Source organism: Rattus rattus, chromosome 2, assembly GCF_011064425.1.
Source record: "Rattus rattus isolate New Zealand chromosome 2, Rrattus_CSIRO_v1, whole genome shotgun sequence".
NCBI classification, from domain to species: domain Eukaryota; kingdom Metazoa; phylum Chordata; class Mammalia; order Rodentia; family Muridae; genus Rattus; species Rattus rattus.
Window position 1 is genome coordinate 75,848,972 of NC_046155.1, and position 12,800 is coordinate 75,861,771.

General features: G+C 53.3%; 1 protein-coding gene across 1 annotated transcript in view; it reads left to right on the top strand.

Moving 5' to 3' along the window:
• The first annotated feature begins 2,935 nt into the window (after positions 1 to 2,935).
• Gsg1l (GSG1 like) overlaps positions 2,936 to 12,800 on the top strand; it is a 203,318-nt gene continuing 193,453 nt past the window's right edge. The window contains exon 1 of the mRNA XM_032892685.1: positions 2,936 to 3,431. Coding sequence (XP_032748576.1) covers positions 3,113 to 3,431 — 319 coding nt within the window. The 5' untranslated portion in view covers positions 2,936 to 3,112. The remainder of the gene's footprint in view (positions 3,432 to 12,800) is intronic.

Sequence of the window (12,800 nt, forward strand, 5' to 3'; positions counted from 1 at the left end):
GGTTTGGTGTTGTCGTGGCAGTGGAGATGTGAGCAGAAGCCAGTGGTGTTTGCAGGGCAAGCCAAGGTGAGATGGGACTGGGTCTTCCGGCAGCAGGTGCAGAGAGGGCAGCTCAGGTGAGGGCTGGGGATGGCAGGCCTGGGCTATGGCAGTAGGATGAGGTGAAAACCAAGGTCTTGGGTACAAATTTCTAGTTCCTTAAACCGCACTCAACTCCTGTCTATTGCCAAGGTCAATGCAGCCATGACTGCCTTTTCATTACGTAGTCCCAGCTTCCCTGGACTCATAATCCTCCTGCCTCCACTTCTGGGGGTCAGGCCGTGCCACCCTGCCTGGCTGCAGCTCTGTCATTATTTGGTATGGAAATATCCATGGTATCTTAGGGGCTTGCTGATGCATTGAGAGTGTTTTCAGGAAGGCAGAGGGAATGGTAGCTCCTCCTACTGGTCTCTACCCTCAGCTCTGGTGGGAGCACAAAATCAATCCCAATTTGAATTTTTCTCCATGAGCCCCTGACCTTGCAAATGTCCCTGACAAACCTCCTTACATCCTGTGTTCCATTTTGATTTGAACAAATCATGCGGGGTCTGCTTTTCAAACCACCCCCCCCCAGAAGGACTGGTCGCAGCTCTGTGGTACAGTGGTACAGCATTTGCCCAGCAGACGGTGACCCTGGGTCCCATCCAACCCTGGGTTGCATTGCCTAGAGCAAGCAAGCAAACAGAAATAACCCAGAGCTTCCCTGGCCTTTGCTCCATCTTACCTGGGCCCCTGGCGTCACTTACCTACTCTGAGCTGATCAGCAACCAACTTTGGTCACTTAGCAGCTGGAGTGCTCCTCTCTAGATCATTAGATTCTGCCCAGACCCTCTGCAGGCCCCACATGACTCAGATCTCTGTGATCTGTCCTTCTCTCCTGTTCCCTTGCTGTCCCTTGTTCAGACTGTGCTCCCTCCCCCCAACACCCCAGGGCCTGCACTGGTCATTGGTTCCCCTACTAGGAACTTTCTTTCCCTGAATGAGAGCCTCTTGGTGTCTCCTTCACCCCCCTCAGGGCTTTGCTCCAATGCACCTTCCTAGGAGACCTTCCTCCAAGCTCCGCCCACATCTACCCCTCCCTGCCCTTCACCCCTGCGCAGTCTGTGCTGGTTTTATTAATGTCACTCATGTTCTCTCTTCTTTCCTGAGCTGAGCATACAGCGGCTGCTCAGTGAGCAAGAGGTTAGGTGCCTTCGACAGGATATCACAGCCAGAGCGGTCTGTGCTTCTCTCACAGCGGTCTGTGCTTCTTCCGGTGTTACTTAAGAAGAGTAGTCCCAGAGACTTTTTCCTCTGGGTTCTCCTTGCTTTGAACCCTCCCTCCCCCAGCCCCGCCCCCGGCCCAGAGCAGGGTTCCCAGCTTGAAAGGAACACATCCTGCCACAGGATTACTGAGTCTCAAGGCCAAGGGCTGGCTTTAAATGTGGACGGGCTTAGACTCAGATGATACATACTGCATGCCTGTTGAAAGCAGCAGATTCCGTGTGGCAGGTCGTTCACATTAACCGATACTGGAATGCACCATTGCAACCCAGAAGTTCTCCTTCTGAAAATAGTTAGAAACTCCTTGCTCGGGGCCAGAAAGGAGCTCTGATAAGCAAGTGCAGGGCTCCCCTGGCTGTCCTCACACCGGGTGGGCAGAGATATTGCCCACAATGCTTTAGTCTCTTCTGCCCCCCAGGCAGCGTGGCAGCAGCTGGCAGTGAGTGGGGCTCACCCACAGGAGTAAGGCAATTCGTAATCCGTTAACCTTGAATTCTGCAAAGCCTGCCACTCGACAAGCTGGGGGTGGCTGGAGTCATTCTTGGCTTGGGCAGAATTCAAATTAGCTCCTGCAATCAATGTGCAATTAATGGTTGCACACCCTGGGCATCCAGGCACTGTGCCCCAGGCAGTGGGAAGAGTGAAGGGTGTAGCTTATCGTCTTGGAGCAGAGGTGGGGATGGGGGTGCTCATAGATGAGCAATCCTAGTTTGAGAGAGAGATGCTAAAAAGGTCTGAGTTTCGTCAACTCCTTCGCCCAGATGTTCCTAATAGTGTCAGCATTTACTGAGGGCCTACTGTGTGCCAGGTGCCTTCCCCACCCCTGGCTCTGGGGCACATTCTTCCCTTTTTATAGATAAAGAAATCGAGGGTCAGAGAGGGCAAGTGTCTTGTTCAAAGTCACACAGCTGGTCAAGTCCTGGATTTTACTGACTGCAAAGTCAGGCTAGTTGACCAACCCTATGCAGCCAGTCTTAAGCATTCAGCATTCTTAGACTTGCAGGACACCCCATTTGGGTGACCACAACTTGCTGTCCTTTTTGTGACCTCTTGGATCACGTTCTGGATCTCTGGTGTGGATAGCCTGGGTGGGAAAGCCCTGTTTGTCACATCCTATGCTGGGCCCGTTGTGCAGTCTGCCTCTCTGCCCTCCCGCATAGTGACAGAGAGCCTGTGGATAGGGATTGGTCTCAGATACCAAAGGTGACCAGGGACAAGCCTTTCAAACGCTGAGGCCCTGCGTCCCCATCCCTTCCTAAGCTCCAGATGGGTCTTGCAGCCTTTGCAGAGGCCCCCTTACAGCCTAAAGACCCACAGAGGTTGCCTTGTCGCTTAGCTGGCAGGGCTATGAGTCTGGGTGAGAGGTCTTCTCCCGCCTTGAGTTAGGTTCCTTTGGGAGCGCCTTGCCTGGGATCTCTCACTTGTCCCTCTCCACTCCCGCGCGGCTTTGTCCCCCGCCCGCGCCCAGCGTGGCGCGCCCCCTCTCCGCGCGCGGGCGGGCGCTGAACAGTGTCGCCGGCCGCCTGCAGGTGTCTCCCCACCGAGGGGCGCGCGTCCCTGCGCCGTGGCCGCTGCCAGGCGCCGGCGGCTGCTCGCCGAGGCGCACTCGCGCTCCGGGCTTCGGGCGCGCTGGTCGGCTCCACTCTGCGGCCCCGGCCACTCCGCGTCCTCGTCGTCCCGCGTCCCCGCCGGGGGCCATGGGCCCGTGTCGCGAGAGCCGTCGCCGACCGCAGGCACCGGAGCCCCGGGGCGGGCGCTGACGCGGGCATTGCTGCCAACTTCGCGCAGAGCTGCGGGCGGCGCGGGCGGCATGAAGACGAGCCGCCGCGGCCGAGCGCTCCTGGCCGTGGCCTTGAACCTGCTGGCGTTGCTCTTCGCCACGACCGCCTTCCTCACCACGTACTGGTGCCAGGGCACGCAACGGGTGCCCAAGCCTGGCTGCGGCCAGGGCGGCGGCGCCAACTGCCCCAACTCGGGCGCCAACGCCACAGCCAACAGCACAGCCACCCCCGTTGCTGCGAGCCCGGCCGGCGCGCCCTACAGCTGGGAGGCGGGCGACGAGCGCTTCCAGCTGCGCCGTTTCCATACTGGCATCTGGTACTCGTGCGAGGAAGAGCTCGGTGGCCCGGGTGAGTGCTGGCGCGGGGTTCCCCGGGGACGCGCGCCCGCAGGTCCCGGGCCGAGGAGGTGGCGCGTCCCGCGTCCCGTTTCCCGGGGCGCGCACCCTAGCTGCAGGTCCCAGGGCGTGTGGTCCCTCTTCGGCTTGAAGTCATTTCCCCGCGCACCCCTCCTAGCTTCTATCCTCCCCGTCTCGGCTCTGGAGGTGATAGTGGGGGCCGGGGGCGTTTGCTGTAGAAGACCCTTCCCACGGCAGATCTAAGGGGCCAGGAACCTAAGGGTTCTGCTACTCTCATCTCCAAGCTGCGCTGAACCTCTACGACAGGGCTGGGAAAAGCAGGGAGTAGGGGGAGGCTGATGAGCACCCTTATTTCCTTCTATAAGCTAGGGTATCCTGGAGCCCTCCCAGGAGTGGATGCGGGAGTGGATGCTGTGGGAGGGAGAGAAGGGAGGCAGGCGGGAAAACAGGGGCAACTCTAGGCAATGGAGCTGGGGGATCCAAGAAGTCTTGGCTTAGCACAAGTCTCTTTCAGAACTGGGGAGGGGGCTTGCTATTTAGAAAGTAGATCAACACCTTTGTCCCCTCACCCAGACAGCAGGGGCTGAAGTGAATACCCCAAGCGATAGAGATAGACCGCAAGGCTGGAGCACTCAGGGGACCTCTGCCTGAGAGGGCACTGTGCGATATGGTGGGCGGTACTGGCTGTGGACTCAACCCACTGCTTGCCCGTAGTAAGCCACTGTTCTGGCAGGATCCCGCTGGAAGCCCAGTCTCCCCCTTCATGTAGCTTTATCTTCCTCACACTCAGCATAGCCTGAAATTTCCCCAGCCTGTCTTTAGTCACTAGCATATTGTCCCTTTTTCCCTTAAGATGTCACTCTTGTTAGGTCTTTGCTGTGCCCCCCATTTCTGGGAATTGCTAATAAATACTTGCAGTGTGACATACAAAATAAAAATGTTGGGTAGGGTCTCAGACTGAAGGGACTGGAGGTATCCTGTGCCACTTGCTGGGCCTTAGAGGAGGTGGGGGTGGACAATTGAACTTTTCCGTGACTTTGAGCGTGTTGGCTATTTGAGACACACAATATCTGAATAGGACTTGGGATTTCATTGTGACATGTGGTTAAAAAGGAAGAGAAGAAAAGAAAGAAAGAGAAAAACCAAAAATTAACCAGAAAGTCTCTTGCTAAAATTTCTTGCTTCCACAACCCTGATCCTCCCACACCACGGCAGTCACGGAGCACCAGAGACATGTGCCTTCTTCCAATTGGGTCTCCATAGACATTCATACGCAACAACCCAAAGAACGAGAAGGGATGGCGTGGATCTTCCTCCAACTGCAGGCAGCAGTTCCTGAGATCTGGGAGGCCTGCCCTGGGGGACGTGCCACCCTACAGTGCCTGGATGGCCCTTGTCCCAACCTGCTCCTGCCTTTAGAGTGTGCCTGGGCTCTCACTGGAGTCTGGTGGCTCTCCTGAAAGTTCTCTGAAGGCTGCCACTCACAGCTCTGCAGCTCATCTCTTGTTCCGTGCTTTACGTCCAAGCATGACTTCGATGTTTAAAAAATCAACAGAAGTGTATTCAAAGCACTGTCAGCTCCTACACATTTTGAGCACCAGGTCCTGCAAAGTTGTCACCTGTGGAATCTTGTTATATCCTAGCCTCTGGGCCAGGCTTGTGGAAGACCCATTTTTCAGATTAGGCTGAGGGGGTTTTGATGAGGGAGCTTGGATTGTTTTCTTGGTGGCTAGAGAACGAGAGAACTGATGAGAAGAGGAGCCAGTTGGGGACCTGAGACGGGAACTTAAGGCCAACGTGAGAGCTTCATCCCCTGGCCCCATTAGTCACGAGGTTTCTGGGTGATCTGCTGGGTGGATAAAAACCGAGTGCTGCTTTCCTTTGGTTTTCCTTGACTACAGCTTGTTCCGCCCAGAAAAAACACAATTGTCTTCCCCTGAGCTTGTCAAATAGTGGCTGATGAGAAATTTGGGAGGTCTAAGGCCATCCAGATGGGTTTCCCTCACTGCTCTGCACAGCCCCCAGATCTTGCCTTCACCACTGAGCTCCAAAGGGTGTCAGGATGTACCTGGCCTCAAACTTTTGTTGCCATGACAACCTGTCTTCTGGGTTCTGTGATGATTTTATTTTATTTTTTTTTTTACTCGAAGAGGGAAAAACATCCCAACAAGGCCTGAACGAATCCTGCCCTATTCTCCCTCACTGCTGTCGCTGCTGCTGCTGCTGCTGCTGCTGCTGTCGCTGCTGCAGCCGGGGACGGACTAGGCCCCCTCTCGATGCAGCTGGGTCTGGTGGGGCTCCAGCTTGGGGGTCCTCAAGCATGGACGCTTTTGTCTCTCTATCCCTGGGCACCTGTGAGGGGACATCTCCTAAGGTCCCTTTCCCAGAGATGACACTTCCAGTCTATCCTGAACAGACCCATAGTCAACCAAGCCCACCCTAAAGACCCCTTTTCTCCCCCCTCTAAGAGGAGGTATTGGGCATCCTTGTGGTGCACAGCCAGAGGACAGCAGCCCTAACCGGTCTCCAGTCCCTCCCTGCAAATTAGATTTCTTACTGGGTTTGATATTTAGAAGAACTGGGAGGACCATATTGAGAGAAGGGGGCAAGGTTCAGGCCTGGAGAAGGGACAAGGTCTTGGGGTGCCAGGGGATGTCAACCTTGTGCTGACTGTTGCTTATGTGATGTGTGTGCCTTGGCCCTGTGTGTGTGTGGCCTAGGATAGGAATGTATCAGGAAGCCCAAGGTTCTGGGCCTGTGCAAGGCTGGCTGGGTGGGAGAGAGAAGGGGGTGGGCCCTGGGTGGGGAGGAGGTGTGATCTGAGACTGATGTACAAGCATGTGGGCAGCCCTGAAGTGGAAGCAGAGACCCTGGACCTGTAGGTTTAGAGTCTGACTCTAGGCTGGCTTTGTCCTGTGTGGGATGCTGGATGGATGGATTCTCTTCTTGCTACCACTGAGACTTTGGCCAGAGCCTCTGCTTGCTGCCCTGCAGATGGTGAGGGAAGCAGCCATCCCACCCCAGGGACTGGGGTCTGGTGACCCCACAGGCACTGAGCAGCTTATGCACAAGCCTCGATTCTGCTACTCTGGCCCGAGCCACTGTATCTTCCAAGGACACTGTCCCTCCCTTAGGTCCTTCCCACAGTCCCTAGGGCCCAGAGTCACGAAGCCTGGTGCCACTTCCCTGCATTTCAGAGCAACTCTCTTCCTGTCCCAGGGCTTTACATCCCAGCCATGCAGTCTTTTAACACAGCAGGCTCCTTCCAGGGCCTTTGCACAGGCTGTTCCCTTACCTGAGCGCTTCTCTCCAGATCTACCCAAGACTGTTTCCCATGATGTCAGTCTGCTAGGGCACTCCTACCACCTCACAAAGACCGGCCCTACCTCATGTTTCCTGCATACACTTTCCCCCCTCATTCTGACCATCAGTCTCAAGTCCACAGTAGTCAACCACACTTGTTCACTGTGTGCTTTGTGAACTCGGGGTTTGATGCTTAAAGTTATTTTGGGATTTATTTATTTTTATTTTATGTATATGAGAATGTTTCCTGCTTTTATGCCTGTGCACCACAGGGGTGCCTAGTGCCTCCTAAAGCCATAAGTGGGTGTCTGGTCTCCTAGGACTGGAGTTACAGACAGTTGCTGAGAATTGAACCCCTGTCCTTGGGAAGAGCAGCCAGTGCTCTTAACCGCTAGGCCACCTCTCCAGCCCCTGGAATGGATTCTTATCTATGCTGTCTGTGGCTTTATATGAAGCTTGGGTGGCAGCACACAGTAGGCATTCAACAGAACTTTGTGGAATGTGTATTAGTTGATGTCTCTGGCCCCTGGGATTAGTTCTTTCAGACCCAATTTGCTTCTGGCAGAGGCGGACCACACTTTCCAATGCAAGGCTAGCACACACTCCCTTCCCGGGGGAGGCATGAGTCAGGACCCTTGTAATGCCCCCCGCTGGGAGGTTGCTAGTGCCCAGGAGTGTGTGGGCATCATGCTAGACAGGCTTCTTGCTGGGAGTGCGTAGGGGTAGATGAGTTTTGAAAGGCATCGTAGTCCCCCCACGATCACCACCTCCTCTCCCCACATAGCAGCAGGTGCTACGGTCACAAGGACTTGCCCAAGGTCACAGATCTAGCAAGCGGCCAAAGTGGGATGTGAACTCAAGCAGGAGGCCCGTGTGCACCCCTCCCCCCACTGCATGCCTTGAATTCCCACCTCCAACCTAATCAGCCTCTCTGGGCTCCTCCAGCCCTTCTCACTGAGGAGAGCACTATGCCAGGAGTCGCAGGCCCCGGGTTGAGCCCAGACTCTGCCGCCAGCTTACTGAGTGGCTTTGCAAGTCACACCCCCCTCCCCATGCCTCTTGTCTTTTCTTTGCTTGGGTATAAAAAGGACATTTATTTGACTTTGGTTTCTGCTGTGCGAGCAGGGGCCAGAGCACTGTTCTCAAGGCTGCAGGTTTTAGGGTCAGTCTTGGTTCTAGTCCCCATCTCACCATTTACCTGCTGTGTGACCTCTGGTGGGAGTTTGTCCTCTCTGAGATTCAGTTCCCTCAGCTTGGGCAGGAGGACCACCCTTGGCCTCATGATAGATTCACCAGGTTTAACCAGTGGTGTGGATAAACTTTCTATGGCCCAATCTGGTGTCAGGGTGCAGGTAAACATACTTCCTGTATGTCAAAAGCCACAGGCCAGCAGCATGGGCCATGTGCAACTTCAGTGTCCCGCAGTGTCATTTAATAAAGGGTCAGCGTCAGGGTTGGGAATTTAGCTCAGTGGTAGAGCACTTGCCTAGCAAGTACAAGGCCCTGTTGGTCCCCAGCTCCAAAAAAAAAAAAAAAAAAAAAAAAAAAGGGTCAGCGTCTGGAAATGGAGGCAGCTCACAGAGCCCCCTGGACTTGAAGACAGGATCTGTATCCCCCATCCTTCCTCCATAGTATAGATGTACCTGACAGTTCTTTAAGAGCTTGGGCCCCTAACCCTGAAGTCCCACAGAATACCCTTCCCATCACATCTCGTGTCAGAGCCCACTCTTCCTTGGCCAGCCTTGTCCTATGACCCTGGCTGATTGGCTTCTGCCCTGGGAACCAGTCAGCCAACAGCCGAAGGGGTTCTGTTAAATCCCGGCTGAGTCACTGCATTGCTGCTCCCGGTGCTTGTGAGGATCATGGGGACCCTCCCCAGGGTGGTTCTGGCCTCCCTTCTGATCCCTTTGCCCTATTATACTTTAGTAGTCGTCCAACCAACCCAGACACTCCTGCCACAGGACCTTTGCACTTGCTCAGCCCCCTTTTAAAGATCTATTTATTTATATGAGCACACTGTAGCTGTCTTTAGACACACCAGAAGAGGGCATCAGATCCCACTACAGATGGTTGTGAGCCACCATGTGTTTGCTGGGAATTGAACTCAGGACCTCGGGAAGAGTAGCCAGTGCTCTTAGCCGTTGAGCCATCTCTCCAGCCCCACACTCATTTTCCAGCTTGGCTTTTGGGAGCGTTCTGTTGAGTCAGTGACCTCCCGTTCAGCTCTGCTTTTCTCTCTATTCCTCACGGCTCTAAAAGCTGCTTGTCTGTGGCAGTTAGCTTTCATTTCTCTTTTCCCTGCCCCCTTCTTCTCCACAGGACACAGATTTGGACTGCTGCCACTCAGCAGGGGCCAGTGGACCCTGTTGAATGGACTGGGGACCTAGGATCATCTTAGGATCCCTGTGTGTGGTAAAAGGCCAGACTGTTCTGTGCTGCTGTCCCTATGAACCTACTGTACCTTCTTCCTCTCTTGATCACTCCATTCCTGAACTGCCCAGGGAAACCCGGAACCAGAGGGACTGCCATTTTCCTTTATTAAACTTGAGGGTGCTGTATATCTGGTCGCTATGATGCCTGCGGGGCACAGGGGTGGAGCTCAGTGATGCCAGGAGACAGGGACATGTGAAGGAGCTCAGTAGGACACCACCGCTGCTCTCACACCCAGCCCCAGACCTGGGTTCGAGATTATCTGCTGCCCAAGGAATAGCATTGGGCATTCTTGTCTGACCAGTCCCAGGATTCTGTATAGCCCATGCTCTCTTGGTCTAACCCCTGATTCTTTCAGTCCTACCTCTGCTCGCTGATGACGTGGAGTTCCCACGTGAGACTTTTTCCAGACTCAGGGCCTTTGCTTAAGCAAAGGTACTTAGGCCTGGTACTCCCTCCTCTCTTCACAGTTTCCCCAGTCCTTGGTGGTTCCACAGCCAGCCTCACCAGCCACACCTCCCTTAGTCTCTTCTCACTTCACTGAGTTGTTGATTTCTGGACACTTTATAGTTTGTGCTGCTTTTTGATTGTTTATTGACACGTTGTCTCACTCAGTTGACAGAGTTGACAACATCCAGAGTTGGCTGCTCTATAAATGCTATGTAGACCAGGTTGGCTTTGAATTCAAAGAGATACATCCTCTGCTGGGCTTACCCATGTGTGCCACCATGCCTGGCTGGGAGTTGACAGTTTGTATCTCCTGTCCTAAAGTGCTCAGGTGAGCACCTGCAGAGCAGAGACCAGTCCCTGCTGTCCTAAGGTCTGGGGTCCTTAGAAAGTGGGGGTCATGTGGGTAGGAGATCATGGCTTGGGCAGGTTCTCAGGTCCCAGGATGTGCCAGCCTGGATGGGGGACTGATAGTGGCAGGTACAGCCCTAAGTAGAGCTTTTCATGAATCCCTCCTGGTTGTCAGAGGCAGCCCTGGCTTTCTTACTCCTCTGGGAAGTCGAGGAGGGCATCAAGAATGGCTGTTTCTGTCACTTTTTTCCTGTGCTTCCTCACTGCCTTCTGTCTGCCACAGTGGGAGGTCGAGATCTGTCTAGGAACAGTCCGGAGACTAATACAGCCCCGCTGCCTTTCCATTACACATGGGTGGCAATGTGGTCCAGACGCGGAGGTGGGCTGCCCACACTGTTCGAGTTTGCCATTTTGGGGGAACTTGGCTGTGAGTGCAGGGCCTCTGATGGGGTTGTGCTAGTTGGGTTTTTTGTCAACTTGACATAAGCTAGTGTCAGCTGGAAAGAGGGAACTTCAACTGAGAAAGCGCCTCCATCAGACCGGCCTGTAGGCAAGGAGCATCTCTCTCTCTCTCTCTCTCTCTCTCTCTCTCCTCTCCTCTCTCTCTTTTTATTTATTTTTATTTATATATCTATCTATCATCTATCTATCTATCTATCTATCTGTCCCATTCACCTACCTACCTACCTACCTACCTACCTACCTGCCTACCTACCTGTTTAATGGATTACATGGGAAGCCTAAGGCAGTGCCACCATGGGTAGGTGGTGCTGGATTGTATAATAAAGCAGACTGAGCGAGCCGGTGAGCAGTGCTCCTCTAAGGCCTCTGCTTCAGTTCCCATCTCCAGGTCCCTCTCCTCCCCAAGCTGCTTTGGTCATGGTGTTTATCACAGCCGGGGGGGAAGTCAACTGGGGCAGGGGACACAGGATGACGAGTCCCAGCTGGGCTTCTGGGACAGCTCTGGGTGGCAGTGCTATGGCATCCCACTTTGGGTTTCAACTTCCCAGGCTCAGTGTGGTAGCCGTAGAGGAGGAAGGGAGATAGGGACACAGTGGTGGGGATGCAGGAAGAGTCTGAGAGGGACACAGAGCAAGGCTGAGGCAGATTTGAATGGAAAGCAAAAGGGGAGGCTATGACAGGGACAGGCACAGGGAGTCAGAGGGAAACAAATAAGTAGGAAAGGAGGCAGGCACAGGCATGCTCCCTATACACAGCCACACATGCACACCCTCAGGTGTCACAGGCACACACTGCACACATATGCATGGCACACATACATTAATGCACATGCAAACTCGTTCATGCAATATATATACCCCATACCAACTTGCCCTCGTTTGCAAACATGTCTACATACATGCACATGTACACACATGCACATGTACACACATGCACATGTACATACATGCACATGAACACATTCATCCACATTCAGGCACATACAACTATTTGTGCAAGAGCACACCCATACACCTATGAGTATCTGTATACAAATATCTCTATATATCATGCTCACACACGCTTTCACACACATGGATACTCATGCATACTCATGAACACCTCCATTTATGCATACATACTCCCATGTTCTCACCTAGCCACACATATCTACATGCACAGTGCATACTCATGCCCACAACCATGCATCCACTTGCATACATACATGTCCACACCTGAACACACATGACTTTAGCTGAACACACGTGCCCCATACTTGCCTGCACATGCACAAACATATCCTGACACCTAACACACACACACACACACACAGCACACACGCTAGCACTTGCACACGCACGTACATCTGCACACCCATGGGTATGCGGGTTTCTCTGCAGTATGCAAACACAGGAACTTGCTGTTAACCTCGGGAGTGGGGAAGCTGGGTTTCACCACAGTTCCTTTTCCAATCTGTGGAGGAACTCCCACACTGGTGTCCATCATGGCACTGGGCCACTTCAGTGAGTGAATCCAAGTTCTGACACTGGCTTTCAAGCCTGCTTGGGGTTCCTCTGACATGCTGGAGCCTGAAGCATCAAGGCAGCTTTGGATACAGTAGGGGATACGCTGACACGGAGGAGTCTGCAGTGGAGACGGTCAGCTCGGTTTTAATCCAGTCTCACTAAGTGAGACCAGCCTGGAGCCTTGGCCTCAGCCTCGACAGAGCACGGCGAGCCTGCTGACTTCCTTAGGCTAATCTCCTGACTACAGGGCATATCCTACTCTCCTGACATATTCTGACTACCATAGGCCAATCTCCCATGGCTGGGCTCGTCTGACTCATGTTTTACTGCGTCGTGTTTTCTTAGGAACTTACTTTTCCAGCTGGAGTTTCAAGTGTACTGCATACATTTTAGAATGGAGAGAAAAATACTGGCTTTCCTATAAGCTTCTCTCTTTTTTCAATTCAAGTAAACATGAGTTTTCCTTTTCTCCTAATTTGTCTTGTGAAAGTGTCTGAGGGTTGAGGCTCTAGGGATCCTGCTTCAGCCCGTGGCCCGGCACTGACAATTTGCTGTTTCCTGCTCCTCCTCTGAAGCTTTTGTGTTGGACAGTGTACAGTCCCCGCTCTGTCTCTCTGCCTTTCTCCCAAAGAACTGGGATTCTTGGATTTTTCAATTCTATTTTCTTACATTTTCTGGCACCTTCTTAGTTTCTTTTGGCTACCTTTCCCAAGGTTTGTTTTGTTAATATTTTCAAGTAAAAAATTTTGTTTGCATAGTTTAAAATGATGCCTGCATTTTTTTTCTTCAAGTTTGCCTCTGAGTACCATGGTGGCCGTGTCTCATGGGTTCCCAGATGCAGCATCTTTGAGACTGATTTTGTA